This window comes from Delphinapterus leucas, chromosome 18, assembly GCF_059928025.1.
Source record: "Delphinapterus leucas isolate spDelLeu-1000000601 "Yukka" chromosome 18, BTC_Dleu_Yukka2, whole genome shotgun sequence".
NCBI lineage: Eukaryota > Metazoa > Chordata > Mammalia > Artiodactyla > Monodontidae > Delphinapterus > Delphinapterus leucas.
This window is the reverse complement of record NC_143146.1, coordinates 55,441,834-55,457,631: the sequence shown is the minus strand read 5'-3', so window position 1 is coordinate 55,457,631 and position 15,798 is coordinate 55,441,834. Positions and strand designations below refer to the sequence as shown.

At 40.9% G+C, this 15,798-nt stretch overlaps 1 protein-coding gene across 1 annotated transcript; it reads right to left on the bottom strand.

The window, feature by feature from the left end:
• Positions 1-1,126: 1,126 nt before the first annotated feature.
• On the bottom strand, positions 1,127-5,805 carry FAM216B (family with sequence similarity 216 member B). The gene is given in 4 exon segments (XM_022574426.2): positions 1,127-1,346; positions 3,053-3,145; positions 3,148-3,172; positions 5,586-5,805. Coding segments are annotated over 4 exon segments (474 nt in total). The 5' UTR covers positions 5,724-5,805; the 3' UTR covers positions 1,127-1,128.
• Between the last annotated feature and the right edge of the window lie 9,993 nt (positions 5,806-15,798).

The window sequence follows — 15,798 nt, the reverse complement described above, 5'->3', positions numbered from 1 at the left end:
TCATAAGAACTTTTACATCTTCTATGTTAATAGTTGCAGAGAGAAGATGATAATAATCATCAATGAGGTTTTTTTTCTTCTCGTAATATTGCAGCATCTTCCTTTCAGACCAGTGTTAGCATATTCCTTGTCAAGCAAGTTAATATTCCATCTCAACCAACTCCTTTTTAAAGTCTCGACAAAGTCATTGTATGATTTGAATGAGAGAAGAGGTTGAACATTTAGAAATTAGATGAAGAAAGACATTTTTAAATTTTGACTTTCTGTGAGCTCTGGTTACTTATTTTTAACACAAAAAAATCACTAGTGATGTAACTAACATAATTTGTATGATGATCTGACTCACTGTTAATTTCGGTTTTTGCATATTTGTGTAGTCTTAAAACCATTAAGGCCATAGAAAGGTTGGACTTGAGATCTGTTCTTTGGGGCTATTTCTTCTTCTGCTGAGAATGTATCTTCAGCTGCCAGGGGGAAGATGTGTGCATGAATCCTCTTACCTGTGTCAAGGTCAATTACAGCTGTGTAGAATGAACCGAGCTGTAGCAGGTTGATAAGTCCAAGTTTCAAGAGGACACAAAGTGACTGAGTTAGGCAAGAACCAGAAGATTTGGGGCCAAGTTTAATGCTGTTGTTTGATGGGGAAGTTGAGAGCAAGGAGGCCATGGGAAGGTACAGTCCAGTAGCTGCTGAGATGTTATGGTCCAGAAGCCCTGTGTGCCCAGTGTCCCGTCTGTGTTGGTTTGTGTATTTTCAATATGCACAGTAGGGGGCTTGCAAAATATGTTCACCCAGTGACAGAGGACCTGAATCCTCTGGTCACTTGTCCCCTTCCACTGTTCTTGGGATTTCTCTGGGATGTTCTAATTCAAAGGAAGCTTTTACTTTGAAAGCTTCAAAAGTCATTTTACTCTACAGATTCTATATAGAATGAGAGGCTTGCTGACTCTTAGCTCCCATTGCTCTTAAGCCACTCAACTTGTTCTTGCTAGTAAAATGTATGTGAATTGGAGAGATTATTTCTAGGTATGGTGTTTGTATTAGATGTTATTATTTTATTCATTCCTATTCAACAAATATGCACTAAATACTCACTAGATGCCAGGGGTATATGGGTGAACCACCTGTTCAGAGCTTGTGCAAAGCCTTGGTCCTGAGGGATCGGAGCCCTGTGCTTTGGGCCCTGAGTGGAACCACAAACACAGGTAGTGCTGAGGGCCTTGTTCTTGTCCTGCCTGAGGCTCTCTGGGAGATGGTTCTATGACAACCTGCCTTGGCTGAGGCTCTTTTGGTTGAATCTCTAAGTAAGGCAGCACAAGCCAAGGCCTCCTGTTGAGTAATATAGCCTGGAGGGAAGAAATGAGATAAACCTCAAAGTCAACAGTTTTACAAAACAAACAATTCTGCAAATATCCACATCTGCACAAAATTCCTTCTACTTTGTAGGGTAGAAACAATTATGTTTAGCACTCTCAGATTGTATACTTTTTCAGGATATGAAGTATATTTTTCTTCTATTGCATTTCTCATTTAATAAGTTAATAAATAGTCATTGATTAACACAACAAATTATTTGGAGAGGGACTTGAGCCATGTGGAATCTTCACATGAATTGCTTATCTTCAATATCAAAACTTTCTTCAAATAGAAACAGATATATTCAATCTCTCTCTGTTTTTAAAGTGTAGTCTGCAGACCACGCACAACAGAATCATTTGGCTGAGGCCACATTAATAATGCTTTTTAAAAATGCAGATTTCTGACTCTATTCCAAAGAACTTCTGAGTCAGAAACAGAGAGTTAGGCCTGGAAGTCTGTATGTTAATAACATAGACAGGTGGGTTTTACGTGCTCTAAATGTTGCATATCTCTGTTTACGGTTTCATTGGCCTCTATGCAATTTTACTCTACAAACAAAGCTACCAGATGATGCCTGTGAAACCCTTCAGTTCAAGCATGGGGACCAGGCTAAACCCTGGCTCTGCCACTTACTAGTTGCACGACCCTGGTCAAGTTATTTAACTTACTCATGTCTCAATTTCCATTTCTGTAAAATGTGAGTTATAAAGGCACCATGTAGAGGTGTTTGAGTTTTAAATAAGACAATACATGTAGAGCACTTTGAACTATGCCTGGCACGTAGGAAGCCCTAATAAAAGGTAGCTATTGTTGTTATTGTTCTTGATATTAAATCATTTGCAAAAACCATGTTTTCCTTTTGTGCAAATACAGGAACAATACTAATAAGGTTGATGTGCTAATGCCAAGTGAGTGTTTACAGAAGAAAGGACCTGTTGGAGTTAGAAGAGTGTAATAAGGGGGAACCGGAGACTGAAAACATCTCCTGGAAGAAAAGAGATTTAATAATAACTACACCTTTCTGTAGGTTGTTGCTTATGGTCTGTGAAAGTTTTTCACAACCATTCTTTCGTTTGTGGTTCATAAAATCCCATGAGGTTGGTGGAAGAAGAGAGATGGTAGAGTATGGTGTGAAGGTGCATGGTCTTTGGGGGTGATGGTCCTAACTGACATTTACTATCTGTATGATCTTCTTCAAGTCACATAACCTGTCTGAGCTGCAGTTTCCCACAACAGTAAAGTGGGGGAGAAAATGAAATATTCTATGTAGGGCTCGTAGCACAATGTTGGAAACATGGTAAATACTCAATAAATATAAATATTATTGCTGTGAGTCAAACAAGCCTTTGAATCTGCATAACCAGCAATGGGCTGGGCTGTGGTTTGAGCGCGGGCCATCTGCCTAAGCCCATTGCCAGTTCTACTAGATCAAGTTCTTGCAAATCTCAGAGTTGTTGACATTTTACAACAAACCATACTCCAGTTTCTTTAAGTCCTCTTAATTTCCCCATAAAACCTTGCTTTTTATTGTCAGAGATAATCATTTTTAAATTGACCTGCCAACCATGCTGATGAAATATCAGGCTGACAGAGGTCATTCTACTTGAACTATTTACCTGGAAACTTGACTGCCAGCTGCAACATACGAGTCCCTTCCTGAGATGCCTGGTTCAAGTCAGGTAGTTAAACTCGCCAAGCAGCTGCTGTTGCTGAAGGCCGTGAACATAGCAGGTCTGCAGGGCCACCCACTGGGCCCTGGGATTGTGAATCCTCATGCTGCTGTAAAATAGCGCTGCTGCCCTTGGGTTAGGTCCTGTCAGAGGAGAGCAGTGGATTTTGATGAGTCGGTGGAATTTGATAGGATTAGAGTGGGATGTATTCAAAGCTGACTTCCACAGAAATAAGATGCTTCTCTCTCTCTGTCTCTCTCACCTCCCTTAGTTTACTTAAACAGTCTTCCACGGACATGTGTAGTGGTGAAAATGAATTAAAAAAAGATTCTAGGTAAGTAGGTCAAAGTATTGGGCTGAGGGAGATCCAAGGATTTTCAATATCTGATAACTGTACTGATCTGTTATAATCCTTGTTGAGGAAGGTAGGCTATGAGAATCTACACAGGGCCTGAAGTGTGCCAGGCTCTGGAGGGTAAAAGAGAACTTTCCACTGAGAGTTCTCAGTGAGCGGGGGGAGAGAGCTAGGTAGATAAGTAGATGGGTAATGTGATAAGGGTGCAAGGTCATTAGTGAAAAGGTGCTATGAAAACAGAGAAGGAAAACAAGCTCTGTGTTAGCAGTCAAGGAAGCTTCCTGAAAGAGATGACCAACACATCTGAGTCTTCCAGGTAAGGAGGGATTCCCTAAAGGGACTAGAATACTGGTTCTCAAAGGGCATCAGCATCACCTAGAAATCTTTTAGAAATGCAGATTCTCAGGTTTCACCCCAGACCTACAGAATCAGAAATTCTTGGGGGTGGGGCCCAGCCCTCTGGTGCCCTCCAGGTGCTTTTGATACACGCACAGTAAAATTTGGGGACCACTGGACCAGAAGGAAAAGAAAGGCTGATTAGAGGGAGAAAGTGGTACTGATTTTCTTATGGGACACAAAATATCTGAATATATTGGGAACTAGACTTTCGGCATTTTTTTTACTTTAATCAGCATATAGATTCTGAGCTGGAAAAGCCTCTAGAGTAAGTAAGGCAGGGGAAGATCATGGAAGCCTTTTCTGCTATACTAAGGGTTTAAAGATTTCCTTTTATATGAGGAACATTGGTCTTTATTTAAAGCAGTGGTTATCAACACGAGTGATTTTGACCCTGAAGGGACGTTTGGCAATGTCTGGAGAAATTTCTGGTTGTCACAAATGGTGGGAGGGAGGATGGATGCCACTGGCATTCAGCTGGGGAGAGGCCAGGGAGGCTGCTGAATAGACTACGGAGCATGAGACAGCCTCCCAGTGTCCTGCAACCAAGAATTGCTCAGCCCCAAGTGCCATTCTTTAAGCTGACCAGATCTGCATTTTACAAAGATCGCTCTGGCCCTGCTGTGGACAATGGCCTCAAGGGAAGACAGACCACTGGTAGGGAGATGATTTGGGAAGCTACCATGTAGTGCTAGGGAGGAACAAGAAGGGCTGGACTACAATTACTTTTATATACCTGATATACCATAAGTGCTCACTGTATTGAGATGGGGAAACAGAGGTAGTGGCATCAACATTTTAGAAAAATCAAGATAAAATAAGTTCCCCTTAGGCTAAAAAATTCAAAACAATGACAGAATTTCAAAACTAGTTGATAACCATGTAATACAAACTAAACTTAAGATAAATATATATAAGCTAAGTGAATTTTATCTGCTAGAAATTTTGTGTGAAGTTGACATCTGTGAGTCAGATTTTTTTGGTGTCTAGAGACCTTAAACTTGATATGAAAAATATGTTCAGAGGGAAAGTAGCTGAGCCAAGTACTTCACACTTTGAGACATCATTTCAGCTTTACAGTTTCTGAATTAGATGTTTTAAAAGATAATATATTTGGGCTTCCCTGGTGGCGCAGTGGTTGAGAGTCCGCCTGCCAATGCAGGGGACACAGGTTCATGCCCCGGTCTGAAGATCCCACATGCCGTGGAGCGGCTGGGCCCGTAAGCCATGGCCGCTGAGCCTGTGTGTCCGGAGCCTATGCTCCGCAACGGGAGAGGCCACAGCAGTGACAGGCCCGTGTACCACACACACAAAAAAAAGATAATATATTTGAAGAAGAGAATAGATCCCTAAGTAAGACTTTTCAAATGATTGAGAACAATATAACAGGAAAATTACAAGCCATTTCAAGAGCAAAGCTCCAAAGTGCAATGGGAGTTTCCATTATGTAAGATAAAGCTTTAAAATTTATGGTTTTATTTTACAAGGGAAAAGAAATGCCTAGTTCTCTTCCTTAGTAGAACTCTCAACTTCCTAAATGAGTAGTAACAGATAACATTTTTAATATTCTTACGCTGTTGCTTAGCCTTCCTTAAGGAGAAGGAAGAGCTCCTGACGTGGGATGGGTGTAGAATTAGATCATCCAAGTGCTCATTCATTCTCTCACACACCTGGTCGACATGCACCGAGGGCCTCTTTTGGGCCCAGTGTTTTCCCTAATGCGGGTAAACAAAGAGCCAAGAAGTCCTCAACCCTTGAAGAAGAGACAGAAAAGGTCCCTCCATCTGTGAATAATATGCTTGTACCTTCAGCAGTGAAGTATCAGAGACAGAGTGAGGGACTCGAATGCAAGGAATCTGTGGAACATTCCATAGCTTTTGTTGTCTTTTCTGTTTTCCTCCCATCTTCATCCTGTACCTCCAAGGAACAACAAAGCATAACATAAAATTTCATTTTGTTCAACCAATTTTGGGGATGTACCTAAGTAAGTAAGCAGGCAAGTAAGTAAATAAATAAACAAATAGATAAATATTATTTATTTCAAGGGATAAGACATTTTCTCAAATGTTTCCATGGAATTAGACCTCACCAGACTTCTTAGTTCTCCACTTTTCCCAATTCTCACCCTTTACTTATCAAAGGAATAATTCAGAGCCCTTTGTCTTTCTGCTTCACTCTGCCTTTGGAACAGGTGGGTTGTAGAACCACACCAGGTCATAACAGTTATTTCTTGATAATTTTAAAGAATAATTATTGCTTCATCCGATTCTAAAAGTAATATATGTCATTTTTGAAAATTTGGAAAAATTTAAAAATTGAAGAGGAGATAAGATCATCCAGGGCTTCCCTGGTGGCGCAGTGGTTGAGAGTCCGCCTGCCGATGCAGGGGACACGGGTTCGTGCCCTGGTCCGGGAAGATCCCACATGCCGCGGAGCGGCTGGGCCCGTGAGCCATGGCCGCTGAGCCTGCGCGTCCGGAGCCTGTGCTCCACAACGGGAGAGGCCACAACAGTGAGAGGCCCTCATACCGCAAAAAAAAAAAAAAAAGATCATCCATAATTTAACAGTGCATAGCTATTGTTGGCATTTGATTGATTCCATTTTATAATTTTTCCCCATGTAGATTGTGTGTGATTTTAGAACAGGGAGATCATTCTCTATGTGTTATGCACCTTCCCAGAACATTAAATATCCTTTGAAAATATGATTTATCTTGACAGTATAGTATATCTTTACATCACTCTCCATTTCTTGCACATTCAGATTTGCAATTTTCCAGCCTTGTACTATAAAAGAAGCTATTAAATCTAGCCATGCTTCTAACCTGACAAAGATACAGAATGAAGGAGCCACATCTGCTATAAGTCTCGTTTCCTTTCCATATAATTTAGGGTTTAGAATCTGAGGTGTATAGCATAATTTAAAAATTAACAATCAAGGAAGAATGGACATGTTGGAATAGGGTTGCTAAGGCAGAGTGGAAACCCCTAACATTTTCTCCTCTGCTCACTCCCTTGCCCTTGTCAACAACGCCCACCTCATCGGGTTGTTTGATTACCTGAGAGGTTTTTAAAAATTTATTTTATTGAAGTATAGTTGAGTTACAATGTTGTGTTAATTTTTGAAGTGCAGCAAAGTGATTCAGTTATACATATATATACATTCTTTTTCCTATTCTTTTCCATTATGGTTTATCCCAGGGTATTAAATATAGTTCCCTGTGCTATACAGTAGGACCTTGTTGTTTATCCATTCTATATATAATATTATTAACTGAGATTTGAATACAGAATGCTCTCATTAGGCCAGTTCCTCTTCTCTCCTCTACCCTATTGAATGCGCTTAAGAAGGACTTTAATGCATGAGAAAACTCTGGTTCTGAGTTCACAGAGCTAATTGCTCAGATCTTCCAGAAGAGAAATTTATAGGAAAACATCAGTCAACATCTTTGTGTGTCTTGTTTCCACAATATAAACTTTAAATTAAACTATAAATACTGCTTTCCTTCAACGTGCACTCCAGAAACCGTACCAACCAAGATATACTCTTTTAATATTGTCCGTGATAGAAGCCTACACTCTATCCTGTAATCAGATCATCTCAGTATCCCTCTTCCCATTTTCCAGATCTGTAGAGCAGAACATAAATATTCTTCAAAGCTGGGAAGATTTCTTCTCTCCTCAGACAGCGTAAAGAAATGACTGATGATCTTTCTTGGGGCGGCAATTCATGTGTGATTTTCTTGGACTGTTGCTGAGGAAATCCATCTTACCTATTCAAGTGGTCTGTACTTGATAAAGTTTGATTAAAATGCTTGCAGAATTCAGGGAGGAAATATCTACAAAAAAAACTTATATCTGAAACAAAAAGACAGATTTGTTTAAAAGAAACTTAGCCTGTATTGTAATCTCCCCTTTTTTAAAGGCTGGTATTCATATTCAATGTAGTTTTCTTGCAAGGTCCCTTTCTTCACGCAGTGGTGGCGGTAAAATTCAGTTTGTTGATAAGCTGATATCCAAACAATGTCATGCGATGAAGCAAAGAGCTGGGGAAGTTTGGCTGCATGCCTTTCCCTGCTTCTGGACAGCATGCAACTGCACAGTTTAATCGTTTTTCTTCCAAACTTTGTATCTAATCAAGTGTCAACTTTTAAATCTACCATATCTGCGTTATATGCAGACATGGGGGAGAAAAGTGCATGGAGACAGACACTCTGGCCTCTGCCGCCGCAGGCTCGCCGTGCATGGAGACAGAGAGGCTGAATATTAAAGGTCAAGAAATCCATCAGGGCAACAGGCCATTACATGTGTTCTTCTCAGATTTGGAGACAGTAACCGCCATCCCTGTTGCTCAGAATGATGAAGGAATAATTCCTAAATATAGAGGTACAGGCATACATTTGACTGTGGTAATCTATGGAGTTGTCCCATATATTAAGCTATTGTTCCTTTCTTAATTTTTGGAGGAGTATGATATTCTCCATATTTGATCTTGAATAGAGGCCGCATGATAATGAACTTATGGCACAAGATTCTTGCTCACACTGATGTCATCAGCATAAGCCTCATTTTAACCTGACTCATGAGAGCAATCTTATCCCTTCCTCTGGGCTAGTGTTATTTTTACAGACTTCTTTCTTTCTTGAGAATCCGCTCTCTGAATGCTACATTATCTGTAAAAATGAAGAGTTCCTAGGGAAAATGGAAGAAGAAGTACCAAAAGAAAACCACAAATTGAAAATTCTTAGGAGACTAAGGGGAAGAAAAATATAGGGAGATAAAAGTGATGAACTGTATAGCTTAAAAAAGAAGGGATTCAACACAAAAAAAAGTTTGCATTTTTTCCCAATAATTTAAATGCAGACCTTCTGGGGAATAAAAATGGCACAAGTAAGTGTCTGTAAATGCCAGTGAATACCACAAAACCTCTCAGATCTGGATCTCACAGGTTGGTGATTCTCTACTGAGAGATAAAGAACAGTTGTCTGCAGAGTTGGCATTGTCAGTTGAGTCTCCCTTGAATGTTTTTCCAGGATATGATGAAATGCCTTCTAGAGCAAACCACATCTGCTGACTGTTACACACACATGCTGATTCATAACAGCTCAGTCAGGAAAATAGAAACAAATCTAGGTGTTTGACAGAGAGGGAATTGAACATAAGGAATATAAAAGTTTTGGAATGGGCTGTACAGGAGCAAAACAAGAAAGGTTAGCTTATCCAAAGATTGGCAATTGCACTAAACTACTACCACACCGAGAGCTGGGGGACAAAAGCGAAAATGATTTCACCCAGAGTCCATGAACACTGTGCCATTGAGGCTGCTTCTGTTGGGACATTGCTGCCTGAGTAGCACCCCAGGACCTGGTACACACCTGCTATTCTTGCTTCTGTGTTCTTTCCAAAACTTTAAATATTGCTATCACCACTGTTATTGCCTGGCTGCTACTACTGCTGATGCTGCCACTGTTACAGATGCAAGCAGAAACCATTCTCCTTCTCCTTTCCCCCAGCCTTTCATATCCTGCATCCCATTGGATGCCAGCTCGTGAGGAATTCTGCAAAATGTATTTTGCAGTCTTCCCACTACTGTGGTAAAGAGAAGGATATAGAAGGGTAGGCGTGAAGCTGAGTGATAATGGACACCACATACAGCCAGTGTTTGCCTAATACCACTAAAGTTTGGAATTTTGTTAGAAAAGACAAAATAAAAGATAATTAACTAGCTCTATAGATGGTATAAAAGAATGAGGTATAAATTTTGGGACAATAACTTAAGACTTAGGAACGATGAAAAAAATGTATATCATCAATTTTGGACAAAGAAATTGTCTTCCCAATGACTAGCTAGACTTTTCAAAGAGAATTAAAACTGACTACAAAAAAAAAAGTACAAACACTCATCATATAATTACTATAGAAAATATAATTTTGACTAATGATGAAGGTGCATACTATTTCATAGATGAAACATTGGTACAACAATGGGACACAATGCTTAAGACATTGGTATGCCTACATTCCAGTGCTTAGAACATGGGTCATAAAGTGTTTTTATAGAATAGTAGGGTAGATATGACCTCATGGGCATTACCAAGTGAGAAAAAGGGACCCATGATTTGAATCCAAGATGAGATTAAACCCTAATTCAAAGAATCCAGTCTGCTAGAACAAGAGGCAGAGTATCACTGTATATTACAGAGATAAGTACTTCCCAGGAAAACCATGAACCCAAGAGGAAATTATCTGCTCATATCCTTCTGCTTCTGCTTCTTCTCCAGGATCCTTTTAGCTGCAGGGCTAATTTTGCCAGGGGATAACTCTGCCAGGCACAGATGTCCTCCCTTGGCTACCCCAAGCCCTCAGAGGGCATCAGTGAACCATAATAAAGTGAAAGAAGTATCCTTCCCCCCACTCGGTGCTGCTGTTTATCACTTGGACTCCTGAGTGTTTCCATTCAGAGCTTTCACAGTCTTTGTTGGACTTTCTTTCACAAAGAGCTGTGTAGTCCATTGGGTGCAATCCTGTTTGGTGTGGTTTTTCATGGAGGCTGATTATTCCTCTGTTATCTTTTGTTTTTTTCATGCTATCTCTTCACAGAAAACTCCTGTTTCTCCAAGATCCCCAAACCAAAGCTCTTATACATACCGACCACTTTAGGGTCACTGGTCTCAAGAGCAAGAAAACTAAGAATCCCGGTTTGAGCTGTAAGAGCCACTTTCAGTGAGTGAAAACTACTTTGGAAACTTAGAAGCAGTGAATAGCAGCAAAGGAAAAGCTGGGTATGGTCATATATGTGCCAAGGACTTTGGGAAAACAGATTCATAAAGTTCAGAAAATAATCTAAAATGGAATAGAACTCAAGGAAATACCCAGAGATTTAACTTTGACTCTATAATCCCAAATAAATCTATGGAATAAAAAGGTAAGAGGTCAAAAGGAACTAGAATAGGTGCCCTGGGTACTTGTAGACAATTCTAGACTCAAGGGCATGTTATTTTAAAAAATTCTAAGAATTTACAAAAATGTCTTTTTCACTGGGGATTAGCGCTGGTCCTCTGAAAACAGATCCTATGGCATAGCTATTAAATAGTAGAGCCAGGACTCAAACCCATGGTTACCTGAAGTCTATGATTTCTCCCCTTGGACTCCGGAACTAAAAGGGAATTCAAGCAACGTATATGTTGCTGTAATAGAAAATTATTCCTCTTATCCAGCCATTACCCACAGACAAAATTCATGCATCTTGATTCTTTCTGTCCTTGGGGTATATTTCATTTCCATCTTGAATACTACTTGGTTGAACAAGGGGAGGCTTTAGTTTCACAAAGACTTATGGTCATAATTCTGGAGCAGGATATTAGTCTTATTATACTACATCATTGACCTTCTAATAAGGCTCCTGGAAAGGCTTCATGGAAATAGGCATCTAGCTGGCCAGTCCCATCAGCCCTCAAACCTGCCCAGTCATTTCCCAGTTCACAGAAGATGTGGGTGTAAAGCTTAGGTCCTTACCCAGGAAAACACTCTTTGCATGTATTCTGATTTTTTAAAAAGTGGACTGAATAAAAATACTATCTATCACTTGACAGTGAATTAGTAGAGCAACTTTCATTGAGATATAATTAACATATAATATTAGTTTCAGGTGTACAACATAATGAGTCTGTATGTATTGCAAAATAATCACTACAATAAGTCTAGTTAATATCCATCTCTATAAACATTTAGAAGATCAATACTGACAGCTGTGTTTTGAACAGTCATTTCCTTTTTTGTTGTTAGTAGGGATAGGATTCTGAGACTTTTAGATGTTGTAGACCTGGTATTTCTGCAATTAACAAGGTGCCTTATGAAATCCTCATGGACAGATAAGTACAATTTGAAACTTGTTAAAAAGTAATACTAGAGGGGGCAATTAAAGGGTCAGTGACAACCTAGATAGGGTTTTGGTGACATGCCCTGATCTCTTCCACAGTTTTATCAAGGTCTTGAATGAAGACATAGTAGGCAATCTTACTAAGTTTTCAGATGACAAAGATCTAGTTTCCAAATGACAGAAATCTATTCAACAGGTGGGATAGAAAACATAGTGGATGGCAGAATCAGGACACAGAAAGATATTGACAAGTTAAAGTGATGGATTGAATCTAATAGGATAAAATGTAATAACAACAAAAATTATATTCTGCATCAGCGTTTGATTTCTAGTTGGAAAAACACAGAAATAGAATTTGGAGTTTAGTAGCAGTTTAGGCATAGGGAAGTAAATGCAGAATGAGGCTGCTAGAGGGATTCATGAGTGTGTAGGCTACATCAACAGAAGTATAGTTTCTAAAATAAGGGAGAAATTGGGATTGCCCTGGTGCGCTTTGTGCTGCAGCGTTGTGTCCACACAAGGGACATAGGCAAGGTGGAGTGTGTGGCTAAAACAGAGGTGCTGTGTCATAGGATGAGCTGGCACATGCATAAGAGCTATTGAATCCGGAAAAGGTCTATGGCAGAAGGGGGTGGGGTGGGCATAAAGCCTCACAAAATATTTGAAGGGCTCATGTGTTAAAAAAAATTTCTGGACAGCCATCCCCCCCTCTGCAGGAGACCCTCCAACACTAGCAGATTAAAAGTTAAAGAGAAGGGAGGGACCTTCAAGATGGCTGAAGAGTAAGACGTGGAGATCACCATCCTCCCCACAAACACATCAAAAATACATCTACATGAGGAACAATTCCTGCAGAATACCTATTGAACTCTGGCTGAAGAGTAAGACGTGGAGATCACCATCCTCCCCACAAACACATCAAAAATACATCTACATGAGGAACAATTCCTGCAGAATACCTATTGAACTCTGGCAGAAGACCTCAGACTTCCCAAAAGTCAAGAAACTCCCCACATACCTGGGTAGGGCAAAAGAAAAAACAAAAAACAGAGACAAAAGAATAGGGACAGGACCTCCACCTCTGGGAGGGAGCTGTGAAGGAGGAAAGGTTTCCACACACTAGGAAGGCCCTTCACTGGCTGAGATAGGGGGTGGGCAGGAGGGAAGCTTCAGAGCCACGGAGGAGAGCGCAGCAACAGGGGTGCAGAGGGCAAAGCAGAGAGATTCCCGCACAGAGGATTGGTGCCGACCAGCACTCACCGGCCCGAGCGGCTTGTCTGCTCACCCGCCAGGACGGGTGGGGGCTGGGAGCTAAGACTCGGGCTTCTGAGGTCGGATCCCAGGGAGAGGACTGGGGTTGGCGGTGTCAACACAGCCTGAAGGGGGCTAGTGCACCACAGCTAGCCGGGAGGGAGTCCGAGAAAAAGAATGGAATTGCCTAGGAGGCAAGAGACCATTGTTTCGGGGTGTGCGAGGAGAGGGGATTCAGAGCACTGCCTAAACGAGCTCCAGAGATGGGCGCGAGCTGTGGCTATCAGCGCAGACACCAGAGATGGGCATGAGACGCTAAGGCTACTGCTGCAGCCACCAAGAAGCCTGTGTGCAAGCACAGGTCACTCTCCACACCTCTCCTCCCGGGAGCCTGTGCAGCCCGCCACTGCCAGGGTCCCGTGATCCAGCGACAACTTCCCCGGGAGAACGCACAGCATGCCTTAGGCTGTTGCAACATCACTCTGGCCTCTGCCGCCGCAGGCTCGCCCTGCATTCTGTACCCCTCCCTCCCCCCCGGCCTGAGTGAGCCAGAGCCCCCGAATCAGCTGCTACTTTAACCCTGTTCTGCCCGGGTGGGGAATAGATAACCTCAGGTGACCTACATGCAGAGGCGGGGCAAAACCCAAAGCTGAACCCCAGGACCTGTGCGAACAAAGAAGAGAAAGGGAAATCTCTCCCAGCAGCCTCAGGAGCAGCGGATTAAATCTCTACAATCCACTTGATGTACCCTGCATCTGTGGAATACCTGAACAGAGAATGAATCATCCCAAAATTGAGGTGGTGGACTTTGGGAGCAACTTGGGGTTTGCTTTCTGCATCTAATTTGTTTTTGGTTTTATGTTTATCTTAGTTTAGTATTTAGAGCTTATCATCATTAGCAGATTTGTTTATTGATTTGGTTGCTCTTTTCCTTTTTAAAAATATATTTTTCCTTTCTGTGAGTGTGTATGCATATGCTTCTTTGTGTGATTTTGTCTGTATAGCTTTGCTTTTACTGTTTGTCCTACGGTTCTGTCTATTTTTAGTATACTTTTTAGTGCTTGTTCTCATTGGTGGATTTGTTTTTTGGTTTGGTTGCTCTCTTCTTTCTTTTTTTAATTACTTTTATTTTTAATAATTAAAAAAATTTTTAATTTTAATAACTATTTTTTTTCTTTCATTTTTTTCCTCCCTTTTCTTCTGAGCCGTGTGGCTGACAGGGTCTTGGTATTCCGGCCGAGTGTCAGGCCTGTGCCTCTGAGGTGGGAGAGCTGAGTTCAGGACATTGGTCCACCAGAGACTTTCCAGCCCCACGTAATATAAAACGGTGAAAGCTCTCCTAGAGATCTCCATCTCAATGCTAAAACCCAGCTCCACTCAATGACCAGCAAGCTACAGTGCTGGACATCCTAAGCCAAACAACTAGCAAGACAGGAACACAACCCCACCCATTAGCAGGGAGGCTGCCTAAAATAATAAGGTCACAGACACCCCAAAACACACCACCGGACATGGTCCTGCCCACCAGAAAGATGAGATCCAGCCTCATCCACCAAAACACAGGCACCAGTCCTCTCCAACAGGAAGCCTACACAACCCACTGAACCAACCATAGCCACTGGGGGAAGACACCAAAAACAAAGGAAACTATGAACCTGCAGCCTGTGAAAAGGAGACCCCAAACACAGTAAGTTAAGCAAAATGAGAAGACAGAGAAACACACAACAAATGAAGGAGCAAGGTAAAAACCCACCAGACAAAACAAATGAAGAGGAAATAGGCAGTCTACCTGAAAAAGAATTCAGAGTAATGATAGTAAAGATATCCAAAATCTTGGAAATAGAATGGAGAAAATATAAGAAACTTTTAACAGTGACCTAGAAGAACTAAAGAGCAAACAAACAATGAGGAACAACACAATATATGAAATTAAAAATTCTCTAGAAGGATTCAATAGAATAACTGAAGCAGAAGAACAGGTAAGTGACCGGGAAGATAAAATAGTGGAAATAACTACCACAGAGCAGAATAAAGAAAGAAGAATGAAAAGAATTGAGGACAGTCTCAGAGACCTCTGGGACAACATTAAATGCACCAACATTCGAATTATAGGGGTCCCAGAAGAAGAAGAGAAAAAGAAAGGGACTGAGAAAATATTTGCAGAGATTATAGTTGAAAATTTCCCTAACATGGGAAAGGAAATAATCAACTCCAGGAAGCACAGAGATTCCCATACAGGGTAAATCCAAGGAGAATCATGCCAAGACACATATTAATCAAACAATCAAAAATTAAATACAAAGAAAGAATATTAAAAGCAGCAAGGGAAAAACAACAAATAACATACAAGGGAATGCCCATAGGGTTAACAGCTGATCTTTCAGCAGAAACTCTGCAAGCCAGAAGGGACTGGCAGGACGTATTTAAAGTGATGAAAGGGAAAAACCTACAACCAAGATTACTCTACCCAGCAAGGATCTCATTCAGATTCGATGGAGAAATCAAAACCTTTACAGACAAGCAAAAGCTAAGGGAATTAAGTACCACCAAACCAGCTTTACAACAAATGCTAAAGGAACTTCTCTAGGCAGGAAACACAAGAGAAGGGAAAGACCTACAATAACAAACCCAAAACAATTAAGAAAATGGTAATAGGAATATACATATCGATAACTGCCTTAAATGTAAATGGATTAAATGCTCCAACCAAAAGACATAGACTGGCTGAATGGATACAAAAAAAGACCTGTATATATGCTGTCTACAAGAGACCCACTTCAGACCTAGGGACACATAAGACTGAAAGTGAGGGGATGGAAAAAGATATTCCATGCAAATGGAAATCAAAAGAAAGCTGGAGTAGCAATTTTCATATCAGACAAAATAGAC